Source organism: Schistocerca nitens, chromosome 1, assembly GCF_023898315.1.
Source record: "Schistocerca nitens isolate TAMUIC-IGC-003100 chromosome 1, iqSchNite1.1, whole genome shotgun sequence".
NCBI classification, from domain to species: Eukaryota; Metazoa; Arthropoda; class Insecta; order Orthoptera; family Acrididae; genus Schistocerca; species Schistocerca nitens.
In genome coordinates, this window is record NC_064614.1 from 283882127 (window position 1) to 283905435 (window position 23309).

A 23309-nucleotide genomic window follows, 5' to 3' on the forward strand; every position below is an offset into this window, starting at 1 on the left:
TAGCGTCGGCTACTGCATTTTGTTGGTCATCCCAGCGATCGTGGTTACCTGTCATTGATTGTTGCTAATGAACATTCCTATGATGAGTGCGAGTCATCAGTTACTTCTAGAAGAAAACAGTGCAATGTGTACTGATAGTTCGTAACATTACACGCACCCCTTTAATCATACACCCCCTTTATAGCGTTCCAGTCCACCTTTAACATGCAAAAGGGCCTCAGTTAATTGTGATTCACGTTGTACACGTCACTGTAACATAACGGTACAGCTCGTGCAAAGTAATCTGGCCTCCGCTCGGAGACACATTCTCGTCTTGAGACCTAGGAGAGACCGCCCCTTTGTTTCGAAGGAGCTGTCATCTCATCTCGCTGTCGCCTGTGAACCTGCACACTTACAGCATTCTCTTCGCTTTCTTTTCACTACATACAAGGTAAAAATTGTTGAACTATATGAAATAAAATTTTCATAACTTCTAAACGGTTTGCTTTAGGACGTTAAACCTGCACGGGTGGCCGTGGGGTATGATGGGAATTAATTTGATGTGAATATGGCTTCGTTTAGCGATGAAGCCCACTTTCATTTGGATGGGTTCGTCAATAAGCAAAATTGGCGCATATGGGGAACTGAGATTCCGTATTTCGTGATCGAGAACTCTCTTCACCCTCAACGGGTGACTGGGTGGAGTGCAACGCCCAGTCACGGAATAATCGATGCGATATTTTTTTGATGGTGCAGCTACTACCGAAGGGTACTTGAAGATTTTGGAAGACGATTTCATCGCTATTGTCGACTGTGACCCTGATTTCGAGAATATGAGGCTCATCCAAGACGAAGCTCGATCCCATCGTAGCAGGAGAGGGTTTGATGTCCTGGACGAGCACTTTGGGGACCGCATTCTGGCTCTGGGGTATCCAGAGGCCACTGGCATGGGCGTCGATTGGCTCCCATATTCTCCGGATCTAAACACAGGCGACTCCTTTTTGAGCGGCTACATTAAAGACAAGGTACGCAGCAAATACCCCACAACCATTGCTGTGTGGGAAACAGCCATTCAGGAGGTACTCGACAGCATCGATGTTCCGTCACTTCAGTGGGTCATACAGAATTTCGCTATTCGTCTCCGCTACATCATCGCCAATGATCGCGGGCCTATCGAACATGTCATAACCGAAATCCGAATATCTTTAGTGACATTTACATGTTGAATAAAGTGTGTGCACGACGTAGTTTGTAACTAATTTTTTTAAATGGTTCAATAATTGTCGCCCTGTACTATTGCACCGCATTCTCGCGCACCGTAGATACAGTGAAAGTTCTATGCCCGTTTGACTATATGCAGTGCCATTAAGCATCAGTCGGAAGAAGCAAACAAGAGAGCAAAAATCTCATTAAAGCCGCTAGATACTCCAGCTGCACAGTATCAGAGAAGAAGAAAGAGACGGGAAACTTGGCTGCAAATACAGGGGGTCGAGAAAAATATGGGGACACCAAAATCATGACGTATTACCATTCCTACTAAGGTGTAGGAAATACCATTGCATACAAAACAGTTTTGAATCGTTCTGGAATTGGTAAATACAGTAATGGATAAATTACAAAATAGCGGGATATTCAGGCAACGATTATTGAGGCAGATAACGTTGACGAACTCATCTCTCCAAAGTGCGCCACAAAAGCATAATAATAATGAGATCCTGTGATTGGGGCGGCGAGGGGATAAGCGACAATTCATCCTTGTGCACACAATCCATCCTATGTGAACAAGCGCCCTGTCGTCTTGGAACAAACCATCACCATTGAGGAACTAAGTTAGTACCACGGGATGGACCTGATCAGTCAAAATGGTCACTTATATTTTGGCAGATTTTGACAGTAATGAAAACTTACAGAGTAACCATCGGAACCATGGAATACCACGATGTGACTGCCCAAAAAATTACCGGACTTCCACCATGTTTCACTCCTGAGGCGTACATCCGGGAAGTATTTTGAATCAGTGTGAAACTGGGCCCATCCGAGCAAATGACTTTCTCCTATTGCTCCATCGTGCAGATTTTAGGGCTTCGGCTCTACGTTGTACGTGGATTTGCGTCACTGATGGTTGTTTCCAAATTTCCGCTCGCCCTGCAATTCCTGCTTATGGGGCTCCCTTCATGTTGTTTTGCTTCAGATACGGTTCGTCAATGTGACATTCAGTTACGAAGTCACTTTTGCAATTGTCATGCATTTATCTTTCGTTATAACACTGTTCGAATGACCGTCCACAACTATCACTCAACACACGCTTTTCTCCGTGCTGTGACTTAGCGACTGACGCATTCCCTGCATGAAGCATAGAATTTAGATACGGAACCCCTTGAAACACCAAACACTCCCGCTACCATGGTAATGGAAGAGACACCATAGTTGCTCTAACGATTTGCCCGCATTCGAATTCACGTAGCTCCGACGTAATCCAATCACAACAACATAAAACACTGTTCTGACCACGACTGACGCTTGCAACGTATTGTGGACATTGCAGAATTTCCGTTCGTGGTCAAATACAACAGCTCGACCTGCAGTTTTTACTTGCATCTCCATTTATATTGAAGCATGCATTTCCTGTGATGTTTCACTATTTTTGTCCAGCCCCTGTACTTGCCGTCGCTTCATTACTTCAGGGACGACAGGGTAGAAGAATATAACAAGTGCATACTTACATAATATTGACAGATTGTTTGCCAGGTGACAGACACACTTCTTCCATGCGACACATATTCTGTATTTTACGTGTCAGTGTCATACTAAGCAGTGTCTGCCCGTCCGGTTGGCCGTGCGGTCTAACGCACGGCTTTCCGGGCGGGAAGGAACGCCAGGTCGCCGGCCCTAATCCACCCGGCTGATATGTGTCGAGGTCCGGTGAACCGGCCAGTCTGTGGATGGATTTTAGGCGGTTTTCCGTCTGCCTCGGCGAATGCGGGCTGGTTCCCCTTACTGCTCCTCAGTTACAGTATGTCAGCGATTGCTGCGCAAACAAGTTCTCCACGTACGCGTACACCACCATTACTCTACCACCTAAACAACATAGGGGTTACACTCATCTGGTGTGAGACGTTTCCTGGGGGGTCCAACGGGGGCCGAACCGCCCGCACAATTGCCCTGGGTTCGGTGTGGGTGGCGGGGGGGGGGGGGGAGGGGGGGAGGGGGGGAGGCGGTGGACTGCGGTAGTCCTCGTGGGGTTGTGGCCCACTGCGGCTGCGGCGGGGACGGAGCCTCTCCGTCGTTTCTAGGTCTCCAGTTAACATACAATACAAGCAGTCTTTGCTAGAATACATTTTACAGAATTTCCTTCTAGCATTCTAGGTTCCTTTGCTTGGTCCTTTGTTTATGCGGTTATTACTTTTTTCAAAATACTCCGTTAACTTTTTTCGAATTATTGTTAGTGTTGTTACACTGTTTACATAATAGAATAGTAAGTAATTGCAGGGATAAAATTTTGTCTCAAATCGCCGGATACGTCGCAAATGGGGCAAGTCTACCAGCTACGCAAAGGCTTCGTTACCAAATGTCGACACGGGAGACTCGAAGTACAAACAAGGTGGTAGACTATGCGAGAGGAAATCCAAGAACAACTGAATCAGTACTTTGACAACAGTGCGCGGACAGACAGAACGCTCTGCTGTGACGAGGCCAAATGCAGTAACTTCACCTAGGGGTGTCACAAGACTGACTTTCAGTATGCTAACTTCGCATAAAAGGACGCGTTGAAACCTGTATGTTAAACACTTTAGAAGCCAGAAGTGCTGACAGGGCGAGAAAACGATAGCACATTCGGTCAACAGTGAGCGCTTGTATATGTGTGTGTCTGGGGAGGGGGGTATCATCTGCAATAAAAACCATCCCCCTCAAGCTCGTTCTCAGAGTGAGGTCATTCCATCTTAATGATGGATACAGATGGAAGATCAACTCTCTTAACTAGAAGGATGATCTGGTGAATTCAGCAAATGCCCCCAAGCTGCCTTTGGATTCCACTGCTACAAGTCCACAGCTGAACGGCTGTAGACGGGACTTCCGATTTACAAGCCACTTCCTGCCATTGAAACTAGTGAGTGGTTGAGGATGGGAGCCGGGCCGATCTTCCACGGATGAAGAATCGACATGGCCGTCTGCAAGCTATTCAGCTTTGGTGGTGGCGCCTGTGGCACCACCTTAGTGGATGAATGTTGGGACCACGACACGGCCTGTCCTCCACGTTGCTAATGGTTCTTCCGCCTCCACGCCTTATCCGCAACTCATTAGAGGAGTACGCAGTAATCTGGGAACGATCCTAAGAGTTGCTTCATCCGAGAGTGCTGATGCTCCCACACAAGTCCACATTCTCGTTGGGCTGCAAAGACTCACGGCCGTCGATCCCTCCTACGGGGTGCGGCACTGACCCTAGAAAACGCCGTGACCAGCGATTAGCAAGTTTCCCGCTTGGCACTGACGAGCCACCTCGCGCTTTCAATCGGTGCCGACTCAGCACGGTCACTTTTACACAGTGCCGGAAAGCTGATACAGCTGTTTTAAAGCCCTCGCCGCTAAATTATTGTTAACTAAATGATATTTCATTAACGCCATGGTGCTTCACAGGATCATCTAATCGCTGTCTTCGCTCTACCTAATGATAGATAGAACCTATATGACACGTCAATACAACCGTTTGCTCACTGGCTACCTCTGTATGTATGTGAATAGGGTTTCTATTGTCGAACTTGCCGACCCTACTGTGACGTTTCGCAACCGAGCATCCACCGCTACCATTGTACATTACAGCACCGTCAGCTATTTTGAGCACCCCATGAACAACAAAAGATAGTGTTGTTCTTTAGGAGAAAAATTTGAATTTGTTTAATAACTTTTTAATTAGACCATTCCGGTTTACTCATAAAACAATACACGTGGTATTATAGAGGAAACAGTTTCTCTAACTTTCGAACATATGCTTCGGTAGTCTCTTAAGTTGCAACGACTATCGTCGCCAGGAATAAAACCTGGATCGGGCAGTAACTGAACTTCTGTATATTTATCTTTAAAGCAGTGTATGACAAGGTCAGGATGTGAAGCTCGTTCCAGGCAGTGAAAGACTGGTTTATAGGTAAAAACTGCATTTGTGTTTTGAAATAGATCTTCGTAGTTAAATGCAGTTTATCGAACGTTTTGACGTGGAGTAGGTTCCATCCATAAAGTCTGTCTATGTAAAGACTACAAACCTGGCCACAACTGGCGGAACCTTTACATTCATACTTTCCTCACTCATACATTCCTTTAAATGTGGCAATGCACGGAAATGAGAAGGTTTAAAAGCTGATGAATAGGGCGTATATTGCAGCAATTAGAGCTTCGCATCTCTCAGTTTCCAGTACCGAAGTCACCTTCCTACCGGTCGCATTGTTATGAAGCAAGTTGAACGTGTTACACTTGCCTTCTGTGCCACTTCTTACGTACTTATTTCACGGGTGGGCCAGACAACTTGCTTAATATTCCCCAGGTTACGTTTTACCATTTACGACCCATGACGATCACCTTTCCAGTAGATGAAGTATACTTTCTCTTTTCTATTGGACGGACATTGGCTTCCACCCTTTGCTTTAATTGCTGTTAAGGGGGACGGGAAATGGTAGCTCCATTTTTCAAGTCATAAATAAGACAATAAAAGCAGTTGTACACTTCTTAGAACATTCCAAAGTTTACACAAAGAAAATAAATTTACCGCAATGTTTATGACATCTGATACTTCATGTACCTTATATTGTAAACTGGCGATACCATATTACACACTTGCTCTGTATTTTGTGCTGTAATGTCAAATTTGGAAGAAGTACGACAGCATTTCATTTCACCTCCCCGTTTATAGCGTCTTGAAAACTTTGGAGCCCACAGTAAACGATTTTATGAATGAATCACAAGATACACAATTCCCTTAAAAATCCGTACACGTTCAGAAATACGTTTTCTGAACAAGTACGTGTTACATGCATGAGATATTTTCCTCGTTCGTAACTACACATTGCAATTAAATTAAATCAGTCACACCAGTCGTTATGAAACTACATCACAAAAAGTAATCATGCACACTAGTTAATACGTTCAGACATTTTTATTTTTAAACGATATGCCCGTTGTTTTTTGGTATTTTTAGTTTCTTAAGGAGCGATGAGATTAAATTAGCTGATTACAAAGTGTCACTATGAATAAACAATGTAACCTGTGCAGGATAACATTTCTCCTTCAAGAAAGTAGGTTTCCCCTCTCTATGTCTCAATTGATTACGGCAGGAAGTTGGTACACGAGAGAATTGCGGAACTGACTTTTGGTGCTATTACTGCCACGTTCCCTTCATCATTCAAATATTACCTTTGATATAGTCTGCGGTAGTTACGTCATTGACTGCTTGTAGTTCCAGAAACTTCAATAATCTTGAGTGTTATTAGAAAAATAGAGACCATATAGTATAAAATAAAATAAAAACTATGTGGAAGATATAGATTAGTAATTAATTATCTCTCAGATTACAATAGTACTGGCAACCACTCACTCTTTTTCCGAAGTGTGTTGGGTTTGGTCACGGAGATGTCCGTGGTAGTAGACGTAGTGGACGGCGCAGGAATCTCTGGAACAGACAAATTTAAAATTCGTTTGCATGTAACTCATTATCAGCAAGTTATTAGATGTGTTATGTATGTATGAGACAAAAAACTAGTGTCATTCAAGATTTTCTTAACTTGTTACAAAGTGATATTTATTTAGATTTACTATTAACGTGCTTTCCTTTATTTACGACAGGGTACTTATTGGTGGACGGGAAAGCATCGTGTAGTCATTTTAAAGGAGGGATCTCCGAATTTGACTTGACAGTTTTAGGGAAACCACAAAGAAATCTAAATCTGGACTGTTAAACAGCGGTTTGAATGCGACTATGTTTATGCATGGACATTCATAATGTGTATACATTCTCAGATTTGTGTAACAATTAAAATAGCTCTACGATACAGCACTCTATCGCTAATCGTAAGTGCAGTACAGCATATGGCTACATACTACCTTAAAAAATCCTTAAATAGGAAAACTCGTTTTAAGAAATGAAGAGAAAGACGTCGCAGACGTCGAAGTTTTTTCGGATAACTTGTACCTGTACCCAATATGATTCTGCTTCTGACGAGAATTCTGACACAGCCATGTCGATACCTTATTCGCAGGATTGTAAAGGTGTGTTGTGAAATTCATACTCTTCCCCATGGCAGAGTTAACAATAAACGTCACTGCAGGTTGACGCAAGGAACATTACGGAAGAGATATAGACGGGAATCGGCAAGGTGTTCTTCAGCGATAACTGCATGTGGGCTGTGCTGGTACAGCAAGAATCACACCCGCGCCATGCAGCAGCGTAAGTTACCACACAGTCAAACCTCGACGCCGCAGCCAGGCATGTAACACCGCATCGTGGTTCTGTTGTGGCCTACGATACGCAGAAATGTGTCCTGTGAAAACCGAGGTGACGAGCCTCTATGAATACCATTTATTCATTCCAGCACTGCAGTGTCTGTCTCCGCCAGCAGCCAGATGTGAGAGCCATCGACAGGAAGTGGTTCATTCAGTCTGCCATATTAGAAGCTGCTTCCGCTAGCTACGGTGCTGTAACCTTAGCGGAAGTGCAGATGTTGCCAGCAGCTGAACTGGTGCTTTCAGATGATGGGCCACCTGCTGGCTGACTTCTGTCTGCTTCGCTAGCTGCCGAATCACTCTTCACCGTGAATAGGCACACACTACCTCCGCAGGCCACTGAGCGCTGCTACCTACTCGGGGATGCTTCGTTTATCACTGCGCCATCGAATGTTTTCTACGCTGACGAGAAGACAGCGGTCACTCGTCATCATCGATGTCGCCCAAATTTGTGGTAAATGCAGGCTTGGCCACAAATGGAACTGAAGAAAGTGGGAGCTCCTGATCACCAAGCGCATTTGAAAATATCATTTTCGGTGGTAATGGGTGAGACGTGACCCTTTTATGCTAAGGTAATTTCGAGATTGCAGTTCACCAAGTCGAAAGAGTATAGAACGGTAATCCGAGAGTCGTGTGGTCGAATCCGTTATTAATTTTTTAATTTTAATTTTTTGCATTTTATTTATTAATATTTTCATGAAGGGCATAGGAAAGAAAGGCAAAGAAAAATTTGGTGAATGAGTACGTGCCAAAATGTAGAAATGTCGTCATTAGTTGATCAAGATCTGGAAAAACCTTCAAAAACCTTTTACAAACGTACTTTGCTTGATGTAATAAAGTGCAGAAGATTAAATTTCTTCTGTCAACTGACTCGTGGGGATGAAGAAGGAAGCGAAAACCGTATAAAAAGATTTTTTTGACATGAAGGAGGATTGCCATCATGCAGTATTAAAGTAATTACTCCCCGTCTGCACCACCACCCTCCTTACTCAAACCACTGATGTCTGTTCTTAATGTGTGGTAAGCAATTTTAACAAAAAGCTTCAAAACAGTTCTTGTCTCATCGGGAGAGGAAAAGAAATCACATCCCGAAATGGCTGGATCAAAATACATTCCGTTTGCAATTTTTGCTGAAATGATGCGCTACGCATGGTTTGCTGCCACAGTGTACGGTGAAAGAGAACTTTTAACGAATGTAAGCCACGTTCGATTGTCTACAGAAACTGTAAAACCACATTCTAGATACGCTAAATGGAATTCAAAACAGTTGCTGAGCCGTACTGTATCCATGACACCAGGGAAGAAAGAATGATTACTGTTTCAGCCCCCCCACCCCAACCACCCTATTGATGGTACAGATACAGGGAACACTCAGCAACGTTTGGGGAGAAACGCAGTCTTGCTCATTTCAAAGTAATGACCAACGCAAGTCGGCGTCATCGTTTTAGAGAAACCGCAAGTAAAAGTAACTAAATCGGGTTTTCCGAACAGAGGTGGGAGTCAAGCTCCTCCGGCTTGTCGTCAGTACTGAAGAAATCGATTGTTGCGTTTTCAGAGATAGAAAGAAACAAAGACGAATCTGGCATTGGCGTAATCACGGTATACAGACGATTCACAAGGAAGCACATATTTTTCAGAATAAACTATTTGAAGTTATTTATTTACGCATTATGAATATACGTTTCAACAAAGAGACAGTGAGAAGGACGGAAAGAGGGACAAACGAACAACTGGATTCGAGATATACCCGTAAGAATAAACTCTTCTTTTCTCATGGAAAAATACAGTCACCTACTCGTTATTGTGTACCATGCCCCCAACCCACATTCGAGCATATTCTCCTGCAAACGGCACGAAGACTAGCACGAGCGTAAGACCTTATCAGGCGTTAAAATACGGACAACAGGGCTGGTAAGTCGCTTTACATGTTGGTACACGGTGATGGTGTGGTGCGAGTGCTTTCCAGTCATATGTAGGGATGTAGCCTATGTGCCACAAAGACATCGTTAAGGACGTAGTCTAATTATTCTTCTGTGACGAGTGTCTGCGTGGGCTGAGATGGCCTTCTGACACGTCATCCATTGTATCCCTCTGGAGAATCGTAAGGATTTCATGGCTGATCATTTGCATACGTCTTACTTCTGCACCATTAACATTAATAAAATATAAACCCATCTACCCGAAATCGTGGCAGAATGGTTTGAGAAATACACCGCCTGACAGAAAACGTGAAGCACCCAGAAGAGAAATAGTAAGGGAAAGGAAATTAGATGTTACTTCAAGTCAAATTCACAAAGAATCTGCCAGTATGAGACCACATGTCAGCACGACGTTGTACCCCCTCTGACCTCGATGCATCCACTGACTCAGTTGGGAAGGGTGTCTTGAAGCCGTCGCACCATTTCCTAAGGCAAGCTGGTCCACAACTGTTGATACTGGTTCCTGGTATCCTGAATATAGCACTATGACAGACTTGACTTCGGAGCTGTTCCTACAAATGTTCTCTGGAGGTACAGATATGGAGACCTGGCTAGACGTGGGTCGACTTCGGCAGCACACTGACAGTTCACTGAAAAACGTGCCCTGTGTGGACGAGCATTGTCCTGTTGATGAAGGGCACCACAGTACTGTTGTATGAGAGAGACCGCAAAGGTCCCGGGTTTGATTCCCGGACTGGTCGGACATTTTCTTCGTTAGAGGTCTGAGTGATTGTGTTGCCCTAACCGTTTCATCTCATCTTTATCGATGCCCAAGTCGCTGAAGTAGCGTCAAATGGAAAACTTGTACCAAGTAGCTGAATAATCTCAGACGGTGTCGCCCAGCCTATACGGTCATATGATAATTTCATTTCGCTACCAGCTGTGACCTGAAGACATGTCCGGTGGCTCCCCATACCATGAAACCAGCAGTAGCAATGCTGTGTATCTATCCATTGGAAAAATGGGACCTCTTAGCAGGTACTGCCCCTTCTTGTCGACGGTGGTTATCTGGGGTGATACAAAACCGAGATTAATCACCAGACTCTGAGCGACGTCATTCATCAACAGTCCATGCCTGCCTGTCACGGCACCACTCCATACGCAGCCGTTTCTGTTGTGTCGTTAACACAGCCTACACCTGGAACGGTAATCCCGTAGTCCGACTGGTGCTAGACTCCGGCTAATGGTATGTACGTCGCAAGGAGTCCATTAACTGTTCTCAGACGGCAGGCACTGATGTGAAGATGTGGAGGTATCACGATATGCTTGGTGCGCGATACAGCGATCCTCCCATGTGGCAGTCATGACTTATTGGAAACTCGAACGCAGCATATCTGTGTCATTCACAGTGATCACCCAACACACTGTTCCCGCCCTTTGTATACTTTAAAAGGCTTGCTAACAACACTAAATACGAACAACGCTAACGCACACTGGTGGAAATTCTACCTCTAATCATTGCAACTCTAATCATTTACGTGCACATTAACGGTGTGTACGTGTACGAAGATACATCGGTATCCGATCACATCTTCTTTGTGCTTCAGCTTTTTTGTCTTGCAGATACAAGTGACCTTATTTAGATCCCCAGGTGACTTACCCTGAAGCCTATTGAGCCTTTGAGCGAAAAATGCACGTCTTGCACCAAGCTTCGATCAGTCTTCGAGAATAGTTATCGGCGATTGAGATGTCTTGGATCAGGATGCACCCTGCTGCTTTCCGTGTCTTAGTGGAATCCATTCAACGACACAGTGGAGGTGACGCAGTGGAGGTACCGTCAGAGTGAGCGTGCTACTTCCAGCTAGGCGGGTGTATCTAATTCAACCGCTCGCGACACTACGATAGAAAATACTAGATCTGTGAATGAGCCTACATACGTTTTAAAAATGCTTCTTTTTAAAGTTGACATAACTCATCCTTTACTAATAATACAAGCAATTTTAACATTAAAGCCTCTCGTCTAGATGAATCAAAGTTAAAGATATCCTTCATGTTCAATAATTAACTGTGACTCTCTGACCAACTTATATACACAATGCTGTGATGGACTCCAGAGTACTATCAGACCTCGAGAAATGACTTGATTAGGAGATAGTGTTTGAGTCAAAGGGTCGAAGATGTTTCTCGACAGCAGACTGAGGGTTTTTGAATCAAAATGCTCCGCCTACCAATTGTGTTTTATCATTATACACAAAAGCCGTTTATAATAAATTACGAACATTTACAAGCTTTCATGCCACACACAGACTGGTTATATAACGAACTGTGTTGTGACATGAGTGCGCGACGTCCTTAGTGCTCTAGTACCGATTGTATCTATTCTGTGTTCGTCTCTCGCCCGTTGCTGGGAGATCAAAGGATTCCTGAAGCGAAAGGACGAACGTAACAGTTGCGTGGATAGAGCATGCTAGCTATGAAGAAGATGACTTCCTGGTATTTGGAGATCCACGTTCACCGAAGGCATGTGAGCACTCTGTCGGGCCGAACATTGTTGCAACGTGGCGGCCAGACTGGGAAGTGTTATTGATGTCATCACGCCATTGGAGTTTAATATTGTCAGCTACGTTTCTTTAAGGAAGCGAGCCTGCTCGGGCAACACTTGAGTGCCCATATTTCAGAGTGTACTACCTTAAGGCTAGGCCTTTTGTAATGGGGAGTAACTTTTTTCTGGAACTATGAGTGACTCACTGCACGATGGTTTTTTTTTTTTTTTTTTGGCCTACTTCATATTGGTGTCATTCCCGCGGTCTGTTGCTGTGAACCAGTCATTAGTTTTTGTAGGCTCTTTCAAAACGAGCGTATGGATTTTAAAACTTCGTAGCATTTATTACATTTAATTTACAGTTAAAAATAATATATGAAGTTTTTTATGCAGGGGTTCAATGCGAGCACACGTCGAGACCACAGGCGAGTTCTTCCCAAACTTTGATGAGCGTGAGTGGAGCAGTTGTCGCAATATTGCTGTTCCTAAAGTTGGGTATATCACCTGGTAGTGAAGGCACCTAACCATGAACCCTTATCACTCTCCAACGGTAAAACATCACATGGCGTGAGATCGCGTGTGAACATGGTCATGCAAAACAAGCTCCGATATCTGGCCCCTGTGGCCAAACCTCGTTTAACCAAGCGCCTATTGAGTTATGCCAGTAAGTCGGTGCACTGTCTAGCCGCGAAATAAAGTTCTGTGATTTAAGTGATTCTAATTGAGTAAAGAGCCATCGTTCTAGTGCATCAAGGTAAGAAACACCAGTTAAACACCAGTTACAGTTGCTTCACCTAAAAAGGAACGCCCACAAACAATCCGCCAGTATATGGCAAAAAAAAAAAAAAAAAAAAAAAGATTCAGTTTACGGGAGTCTCGTTGCGATTGTACCATCTCGTGGGTATTTGCTGACCCACAATGCTCTTATTATTTATGTTCACTTTTACATTTAGATGGAATTTCCATTCATCACTGAGGCCGACGCGATCCAGAAAATCTTCATCATCATGCAGCAATATTTCGTGTGCAAAGTTACCACGTAAACCGTAGTCTTTAGGCTGTAGGGATTCTAACAGCTGCAAACGTTAGGACGTAGTCCTAAGCATCTCCTTGAAAGTCTCTACACAGACGTCATTGGATTTACTGATTCACGACTAGGCTTCCGAAATGATTTCTTGGGAGTACGTGAGAAAGGCCCTACCTCGTTCAACAGGTTCTTCAGTCTCTGTTGTTCGTTCCTTAATGTTCCCTTTGCGCACAGATACAGAAACAAAAGTTTGGATTGGTCTTTCATTTGATGTAATAAATGGAACAAAGTCTTAAAACCAGTATATTCTTTTTGAAACACTCTGTATTTTGATGCTTGGCCGTATCTGGCCGATTTTCTGGGTACGTATTCGCGGTTTGTGTCGACCGTGTATTAAATTTCAAATTTTGTTGTCTACTCGCCACGTTATTGAGCAGCGTAGCTTGCATGTTTTGTGTGCAATATGCGCTTTCTGTCGTATCCTTGTATAGACTGTCTCCCTTCAGTCTTTTATGTCGCGCCAGTCAGCCTTCTTTAAAGCGTCTTCTATTTCATTAAGGTACGTTTCAAGGTACTTGCTCTTAAGATTTGCTGCGAACTATCTGCCTGACATATTATATAATGTCTTGTCTTTTATAAAAATAATTTTTATTCAATTTTGCAAGTCTTTAATTCAGTGAAGTTTTTACTATTTTGTTAGTGTTTAGCGCTTAACGCTCGCCCAATTTGGCCTTGCTCACTGGACTCCTGTATTTTGTTAAAATACTATTTAACGCTTTCAGTGGTTGTCAGACTTATTTTATGCATTGTTTTTATATATAACTGGCATAGGGTTTTAGTTTATCTATACGTGTGTGTTAAAGGACGGAACAGCCATTATTTAACGCATTGCTATCATGCACAATGTCATATGCTTTGGTCGACATGCCGATATTCAACAAACGGTTTTGTAATCCGTATGTGAGGAAAAGACACACATTTTTCCAAGACAGCTGGACAGCTGATTACAAGTCTGCATTTCTTGTCATACGCTATTTTCCCAGCTAGCCGCTTGTGTGATAACTATCTTGTTATTAATTTATTTACCATTGCTGCCTACTCCGTCTGTGCATTTGACCGGCTATTGTCAATGTTATATATCTGTGACCTCTGAAATTAAACTCTCGGCTTGGTTTCGTATGTTATAAATCAATAGTATATGATGTAATGCAACTGACCTTTTCGAAATCCCGTTTGAGCACATCTAAGCCACACGGTCTAGCAACAAGCTTTAGTACAAGTTTAACGTGATGTTTTGCTTGGCCACTGCGCTCGAAAGCTTTCTGTGTTGAAGCTTAAGAATCCCCAAAACATTTGCTAATTTCTATAAATCTTGTAGCACTTTCAGTAATTTTGAAGTTGTCATATGGCCTCCCGCTATTTATTGTTACCCCAGAAGTTTTCGTAAATGCTATTAAGGTTGTTTAAAGGGTAATTCTGTCCACTTGGCAATAAACACAACGACCTCTTTCGGAGCTTTCATACAGAAACCGGTATCAGTGATCACGGTTCCCTGTTATCAACACTGGAAAACAAGATACAAAGCCGAAGATGTTATTCCACCAGGTTGTGTTAAAATTAATTTATATGCACAACAAGTTTCGGGCACTGCACATTCTCAAGTGCATCTATATTAACAAATGAGGATACATCCTCCTCTTTTCGTAAAAAAAATCGCATGCCACCCGTATCTTTGCACAGCACGTCGTCAACGTCATGGTCTTGTGATGTTTACTACAAACCACACTTGTTCATTTAACTGACGCATATCTACCACTGCTTGGAATTTTCTTTTTTTTATGAAACAAGGACGCTGCATCCATATCGGTCACTATGCGCTTGAAAGTGTGCAGTGCCCAAAACTAGTAGCGCAATTTCAAAAACACAGACTGGTGGTGTTCTTAAAATTTCTTGAGACTTTGGGGCCCACCCAGAAGAAACTGAAGATATGAAGATCTAGAACAATGAGCAGACACGTCTAATTGTCCACTAAAATGGACAGTGAGACAGTTATCTACTTTCCCAGACAGGATACAGGTTCAAGTTTTAAAAATTTTGAGTTTTGTATAATACTGAATGAAAAGGTGACCGATTCATCTCCGCTGAGTAGAAATTTTCTTACCGTCCAGTTTGATTACGCCATCCGTCTCCCCCAGGGAGTTCTTGGCGACGCACTTGTACGAGCCGAAGTCGCTCTTGCTTACGCTGCGGATCTTCAGCATCATGTACTTGTTGTAGCCGTTGTCCATCGACACAGCCTCGTATTTATCTCCTAGAACATAAATAAAAATACGGTGTTAATTTATGAAGCGTTCTCTGTTTAAAAAAAAACAAATTATTAATAATTTATGAGCATAAGCTGTGGTGCGATGTGTTTCGAATAAGTGTATGTGTGTAACTGCGAACGACCTTGCCACCCTGGTAACACCGGCTCCCGTCAGATCACCAATGTTAAGTGCGGTCGGACTTGGCTAGCACTTGGATGCGTGACCCTCCGGTTCTGCCGAGAGCCGTTACTGGATTGGTGCACTCAGCGCTTGTGAGGCCAGTTGAGGAGCTAATTTAGTGAAAAGTTGCAGGCTCCGGTCACGAAAACTAACGGCCGGGAGAGTAATGTGCTGACACAAGCACCTCTTAATCTGCGCCCAGTGATACCTATCGGCTGAGCGTGATAGGACGGTCGGTCGTACCGTTGGGCCTTCGAGGCCTGCTCGGACGGAATTCTGTGTATATAATTGAATATACGATGTACAGTGACTATGGATGTTCATGTGACTGGTGACAACATCCTTCAATATCTTCAGTGTGTTACTGCGACTGATGCTGACCGTTTCCGTAAAGCCTTATGCTGGTTAAACGAAACTAATACGACATGTTATACACATGACAATATATAAAAAAATTGAAGATGTGGAAATGACAACATCAGCTGCAGACAAGAAGAAGAATACAGTAAAATCCGTTGCTGCACACTCACTGCTAGATGGACCTGCGGTGTTTTGTGGATGTAGACTGAATTTTAGTATTGACATTAACGATACATTTACTCATGGCAATGGATGGCTTACAGTCGCCATTGTACGAGGAGGTACCGGAGTTCCAAACGTGTCATGTTATACACATGTCGTATTAGTTTCGTTTAACCAGCATAAGGCTTTACGGAAACGGTCAGCATCACCAGTGGCACACTCAGCGAGAAAGGAAATACATATTTCTTAAAATGTGTGGAAAACCGGGAGGATACCTGCTACGACAATCCAAGAAACAAATTACTTCATCAGATCAACATGTAACACTCATAATGGTAAATGTGAAAGATCCTGGATTATACATTAGTTCCTCTCACGCATTAACTGTGAATGGAAAAAGCACTTTTCAAAAGAACACGCTGATAAAATGACACGAAGTACCATTAGTCACACAGCACACCATAAATCGACTTGGGTAGGAAAGATGCAGATATAACAGAAGCGACTAGACAGCAAACGCGCTTCGATTTCAGGATCAGTCAGCAAAGAGTTCAAAGCATTCACAAAGGATAGTATAGTGCGCTGCGCCATTTTTGTTTTACTGACTGGTAACTGCCAATCAAAAGACAATGACTAACCTAGTGTGAAGAAACACAAATTTTTCACAAGGCATCGTCAAGAAAGCAGCTACAGTCGAATGCCAACATTGGTAAGGCATGATTGTAATATTCAGCGATGCAGGTGCTCAGTACAAAAAAAGTAAAAGAAGAAGAATAATGAGGTCGCCTGGATAAAGAAATAGCCTTCCAACCGTGAGAACGATTATAATCGCTTCTATCATGGTTACCGTGATCGTCGTTTCTGTCTCTCGGAGACTTCCCATCTGGCCCAACTATAAAATTGATTACTGACAAGTTCCAGGAGTCATAGGGAAATGCCTAAACAGCGAAAATCGTGTGATAACAATAAAGATACCCCACGGGTTGCTCATTTAAAGAGGCCATGAGTTATCATATAAAGTTAATCTGGTACAACTGTCTGCATCATTCATCGTGACTTAAATTACAACACACGCAGAATATTTTTTTTTTAAATTGCTGACAACTACCTATATTTTCATATAGTAACCTCAGAGTGTAGACAGGTGTTTTTATTCTTTGTTACGTTTTCATCTGTACATAGCTGCAGCAGTTTGCCGTGGGTCATCCACTGTCAAATTAAAAACGTCTAGTACATATTAGTCCTCCCGGCTATTTCTTCGCCTAAAAGATTAACTTTGACTTCTTTCCTAACCTATTGTGCGTTACTATTAGCTAATATTTCATTTTATTTGTCTGCTAAACAGGCTGTAGTAAAATAAAATTTCAAAAAAAAACCATTTCTAACTTTCCTGTTTCCTTTCCGCCATTGCTTAGCTTCCATACGGCTCAGAATGAAGCGAGGTACCTCTTGGTTAAAGCATCAGACTCATATTCAAAGCCGCTACGTTAAAGCACCAGTCTAGTCACGTTCATGTAGTGAAGAATGTAGAATAATTATGTATAATAATTACATTATCTATGGTTGTTCAAAGCAGAAAAATTTGAAAAGAATTATTTGAGGTTAAGTGAACATTTTAGAGACGTTGACATGTTAAGCCACAATATTCGGAACCGGCAGCAGTCGAACAAGGAAGGCCGGCCCGTGTGTGACATTGGTCACGTTTCTGCCCAACGTGAGAATCATAGCTCAATGAGCAGCATTCAGCATTCTACAGATCAACGACCGTGCAGGCGGGCAATGCTTCCAAGGCAACAAGGACCGGCGCTGTTCGCACATCAGTGGCCAGTGCTCTAGGAACTGCGAGCATGCTGAAATCACGTATCTGGCGATGTGCAGGAGACGACAGGCCAATCCCTGACCACGCCAGCATAGAGGTACAACAATGGAAAGCCGGTACGCGTGTCGACATTGGTTACGTTTCTGCCCAACGTGAGAATCATAGCTCAATGAGCGAAGAGTCAGTCACATCTACATCTACATCTACACTGATACTCCGCAAGCCACCCAACGGTGTGTGGCGGAGGGCACCATACGTGCCACTGTTATTACCTCCCTTTCTTGTTCCAGTCGCGTATGATTCGCGGGAACAACGACTACCGGAAAGGCTCCGTGCGCGCTCGAATCTCTCTAATATTACATTCGCGATCTCCTCTGGAGGTATAAGTTGGGGGAAGCAATATATTCGATACCTCATCCAGAAACGCACCCTCTCGAAACCTGGACAGCAAGCTACACCGCGATGCAGAGCGCCTCTCTTGCAGAGTCTGCCACTTGAGTTTCCTAAACATCTCCGTAACGCTACCACGCTTACCAAATAACCCTGTGACGTAACGCGCTGCTCTTCTTTGGACCTTCTCTATCTCCTCTGTCAACCCGACACGGTACGGATCCCACACTGATGAGCAATACTGAAGTATAGGTCGAACGAGTGTTTTGTAAACCACCTCCTTTGTTGCTGGACTACATTTTCTAAGGACTCTCCCAATGAATCTCAACCTGGCAACCGCCTTACCAACAATTAATTTTATATGATCACCACCCTAGAAACTTCGCGAAATTGCCAAGAACGCCGAATAAATATCTCCGACAAATGGACGTGAGGTAGTCCTTCGAGGGGGCCCTTCGAGAGAAGAAGACACGAATGGACGTCGTCTGGATGGACGGACCGATGGTAAATCAGCGGACGTCATACTTCGCTACAATGACTTAGCTGCTACGCCGTTCGACAGAAGAAGAGGTCGGACCGTACCAATAGGTCAACGCAGAAGATGCCATTCCAGACGTTACCAGAAAGAAGTCCGTGTGATTCTTACCCAGGTGAATGGTGAGGACGATGGGACTGCGGCCTCACGAATGTGTCACCTGTGAACCTATGGGTTGTGGTAATCTGCCAGAAGACGCCGAACCTGTCACTGGTTTGATTCCGGGGCGGAGCACTCCGCAAACGCCGTAGCCGCCTGTTTCTAACGCAACGAGCCAACTCACAAGGAGAAGACCACGTCGACGCGGCACTGAGTCACGGGCACTGTACCAAATAGAATAATAAGCCGCCGGCGTGCCGCTGCAAAATGAGCCGTCGCCGCATCAGCTGTCACTGGAATCTGTACGCTACGACTCCGCCGCACCGTGCCGCGAGGAATTGAGCGAATTAAAACACAATGTATTAGTTTGTTTCTTTAAAGGGTCGTATGCCTCAATAAATGACTGTTAGTGGAACCATCAGTGTTTCACTGACACCTCACCCATTGAGCCAAGGAAAGAGCCCACTCCACCGCCCACAAAGTGTCGCTTCCTTCCCGCCATCTTGATAAAGTAAGACCTTTGCTCCCCTCTGTCACTGACGCTCAATAGCTAGTGTCACTGAACCCCGACCCGTTACATTAGACACCTCGTGATTGTTGGGTAAGTATAACTTCAACGTTTTGTCTATCAGATTTTTTCTAAGTCGTTTTGTATTGTCAAATAAGAGCCGCTTTCCATTTATCAGTTGCTGCATGTGGACGGTATCCCATTATTAACAATGTTGTCCATTGTATTATATGTTAATTTCCTTATAAGTTTCAGAGGCATTACAATTCAGTTTATATCACAAGAACATAATTTTCCCTGTTCTTCTGTGATTCTGAAATGATTGCTTCCTCAGCGCATGTTGAATGTACACTCAATAACAATGAAAGTAGCGCACCATTAGGCGAGCATCGGATCGAAATGAAATTTATTAGACGTAATGATACAGATGAGAGATTCACTTGGTTGCAAAAGAACGTCAAGAAAATGAACTCAGTGAGAACAATTACACAAATACAGTGCAACATCAGTAATGTGTTGGCCCGTCTTCTGCTGCAATACATATCGCAAAACGCTCCGACATCGAGTTAGCTGGACGCCTGATGTTGTTATGACGCAGACTGGGCCACAAATCTTGAAGAGCCACCTCCAAATCGTGTACAGAATAACACGGCATCATCTGGAGTTTCAAGTGGTCTCACACATTCGTTACAGGAGACAATTACGGGGAACGGGTTGTCCATGCAAGAATCGGAAGGTGACGTAGGAAGTCTGGAGCAACTTGAACTGTATGTGGGCAAGCGTAATCGTGCTGGAAAAGTGTCCAAGGTGAACCGTATAGGAATGCCATCCACATAACACTAACCTGTTAATGCACCACCTACCACAATTAGAGGGGATCGGCTACTTTTTTTCTGTAGCTCCACAAGCCGTTACGCCTCGTGGTGTGGAGTATGACATCGTGGGTGGAATTCTACCGTTCACCAGGCTGCCCCCACACCCGTATACGGTTATCATCCGTCCCCAAAACGAATCTGATCACTAAACATCATGTTTTGCCAGTCAGTGGCAGTCCACGTCCATCTGACGTGGCTCCACTGTAGAGAGACGCCTATGTTTTGGTGTTAACAGCAGTACACGACAAGGGCGCCTAGATTGCAAATTCACATTCACGAGGCCAGCTGTTAATGGTTTCTGGAACAACTGGCACCCGTACATTTTTCGTATCATGGAGCGAATTACTGCAGGATCCCTGATAACTTGCCACACGAACCTTCGATTCCCTTACCTCGTCGTCTTCCTGGCAGCTGCAGCCCCCATACGTCGCACCCGGTTGCGGTCTCATGTTCAGTGCTCCCAACATCGTCTGACGAACACTCCGAACGATCGACTTGAAGAACCACACTGTGTGTTGACTAGCAAATGGTTGTCGGGCCAATGATTAGGCCCCTTTCTAACTGGCTTAACGGTGAGAAATTTGGTCTAATACGTATACCTGGCATTCCGCGAATACTGAGGCCCTACTCTAATCAGGATGTGATACTTGAGGTGTATGACTCGTCCACTATGCGCCGTGCACGATTGCAGCTCCTGCACATGCTCACCAAACTTGGATCATTTGCATATCGGATCTCACTATATTTATCTGCAAAGTTTGGCGTTTGTACCTTTCTTCAGTCCGGGTGCGCTGTTTTCAGTGTTCCTGATCGTATTTACGAAACTCATAATCACATTTCTCAGTAATTTTGTTAAATCATGTTTTATCCATTTACACCAGACGAATTATGTTTCCATGGACGAAAACGAAAACAAGAAGAGAATAGACCAATGCTTGACTATAGTAAGAAAGTTCAAACCGATGTAACTTGCAGTAGTTACACAATGATGAAGAGGCAAGCTCAGGCTAGACTAGCATAGAAAGCTGCATCAAATCAAGATTCAGACCGAAGACCGTGACAACAACCACAAAAACGATACAATATCTATATACGCTGATGAGAAGTGGTCCAGACTTATTAATGCCCTTCTCTATTCATCAAAATTAACCTTAGATAAAAAATTGTTACCTGTTACTGTATGCCTTTTCAAAGCGTTTTCATACTAAGGTTACCTTCTACCCAAGGTGCTAGGGCCTTCAGCAAAATGCAGCGAGTTAACAGCTGATCAAGTAGGTTCCCATTTCCAAACACCTCTTTCCTGTATGTCTAAAATTATGGTAACCTTCAAGAAAACCTTGATGGGGACCGATAAACTGACCGTAAATTATTTATTCTTTTGTCCGGTCAGTACTATACCAGACAGTAAAATATTAGACTTTTTATGTGTACGTGCATAATTTGCTCTGTGCGTGGCGAACAGTGAAGTCGATGTCTTCTTCATCATGTAATACGAAGAATGTTAGTGTCCAGTGATGGTTTACGATGCCCAGAAAAATACGTGTCTTATTCAATATGTCTTCATCCCCACCTGGAATGTAACAATTACCTGCAGATGGTAGTTGGAGAACGCAAATGAAATGGCTCTCATTTAGCATAATGAATCCAGCATCGACATCTGGAAACAGAGAGGAGTGAAGACGCACAGGGAATAGAAGCTATTGTAGGCGACACAATAGTCCCCCAGTCAGGCATTTCCGAGCAGGGATACCATATCGGCCGAGGGCGCCTACGCTGATGTCAGCAGAAAGGCATGAATATCCACGTCTCGGTTCTGCTCCGCCTGCCGCCCGCTCCTCCCAACCCCCATGTCCTCCGTCTTCGTCTGCCGATGCAGCGTGCCTCTCTGCGGAAATTGATTTCCTTAGCCATAAATGCGTAGAATGGAGTCGGATCAGATGTTTCATTTCACGAGGAAACGCTACCTGAATACAACGTCGTTTTATTGGGAGCTCCGTTTCATTGTGACAGAACAGAAACGGCTGCGGATGGCGGTTAATAGAGCATCGCTCGCAGGCCAGACATAAATGCAGCCCTCGAGACGGAAACGTCTCCAGTCATCAGCGCTAAGGAACGGTACACAGGAGGAATCCATCGGTTTTGTTTCCCCACTCCTTCACGAATATAATACTTCACCACTGAGAGGTATGATTTCCGACGATCAATACGTACAGTTCTGCCCGAGAGAGTGTTTGCCTTGTGTACTTCCTAAGAAGAGTACACGGTGACACAAAGAGTGATAGGAAATGGTATCCTCATCATGTTTCACTTACAAATACTAACACAACTTTTTCTTCAGCCTGAAGAATAAAATTATTATTAACATTAGTAATAATAAACCAGCTTTAGACACCGTACGTTTATTGTTTCTCTACTGACCGATGACCGGAACTAAATTCAAGGACTACAATTAATGTACTGAGCTTATTTTGTAATTCAGTTTCTCAGATATAAATTTGCAGTCTTATCCATTGATTTAAAGCTGAATACATACTTGAACTAAATGAGAAGCTCAATGCTCAAATTGTAGGCTTGAACACGAATTTTAGCTTCGAAAAATCAAAGAAGTTGTGAAAACAATAAACGTAACTTATTTTTACTAAACATCATAAGCAACGTGTAAAATTAGGCTGAAAATATTAAGAATTCTCATCAATGTTTGTCAGAAAGAGAATCTTTCTGGGAAAAAGAGTACATTCTTCTGTTAAGTTGCAATTTTTTTATATTAAGTTGTCTATCGTCTAATGCCGCGGTGGTTTCTTTAAACACGACTCGGCCGATTACTTTCCTCTTTATTCTAATCGCGTTTATTCTGTTTTTAATGACAACGTTGTAGATGAGACGTCATAGCCTAAAAACCATGGGACCAGGGATGTCCAGCCTTTTAACACACTAATTTATGATCGTTTTTCCTACAAAAGCAAGGTGAAATTAAGTTGACTTTTTATGTACGATATTCCATTATTAATTTTATATACGAGTATAAATGATTGCAAGCTATAATTGAAGATGACATTTGACTTTCAACTGGGCAAAATTGATGAATCAGTATCAGGTTAGAACGAACTGGTTGCAGTTCTCAGG

General features: G+C 43.4%; 1 protein-coding gene across 3 annotated transcripts in view; it reads right to left on the reverse strand.

Moving 5' to 3' along the window:
- The window catches only part of LOC126248163 (lachesin-like), a 1464009-nt gene that overhangs the window by 385278 nt on the left and 1055422 nt on the right, over window positions 1-23309 (reverse strand). For all 3 annotated transcript variants that reach the window (XM_049948938.1, XM_049948928.1, XM_049948919.1), the window contains exons 9-10: window positions 15114-15263; window positions 6560-6634 (exon numbers count right to left, since the gene is read on the reverse strand). In XM_049948938.1, coding sequence (XP_049804895.1) covers window positions 6560-6634; window positions 15114-15263 — 225 coding nt within the window. The remainder of the gene's footprint in view (window positions 1-6559; window positions 6635-15113; window positions 15264-23309) is intronic.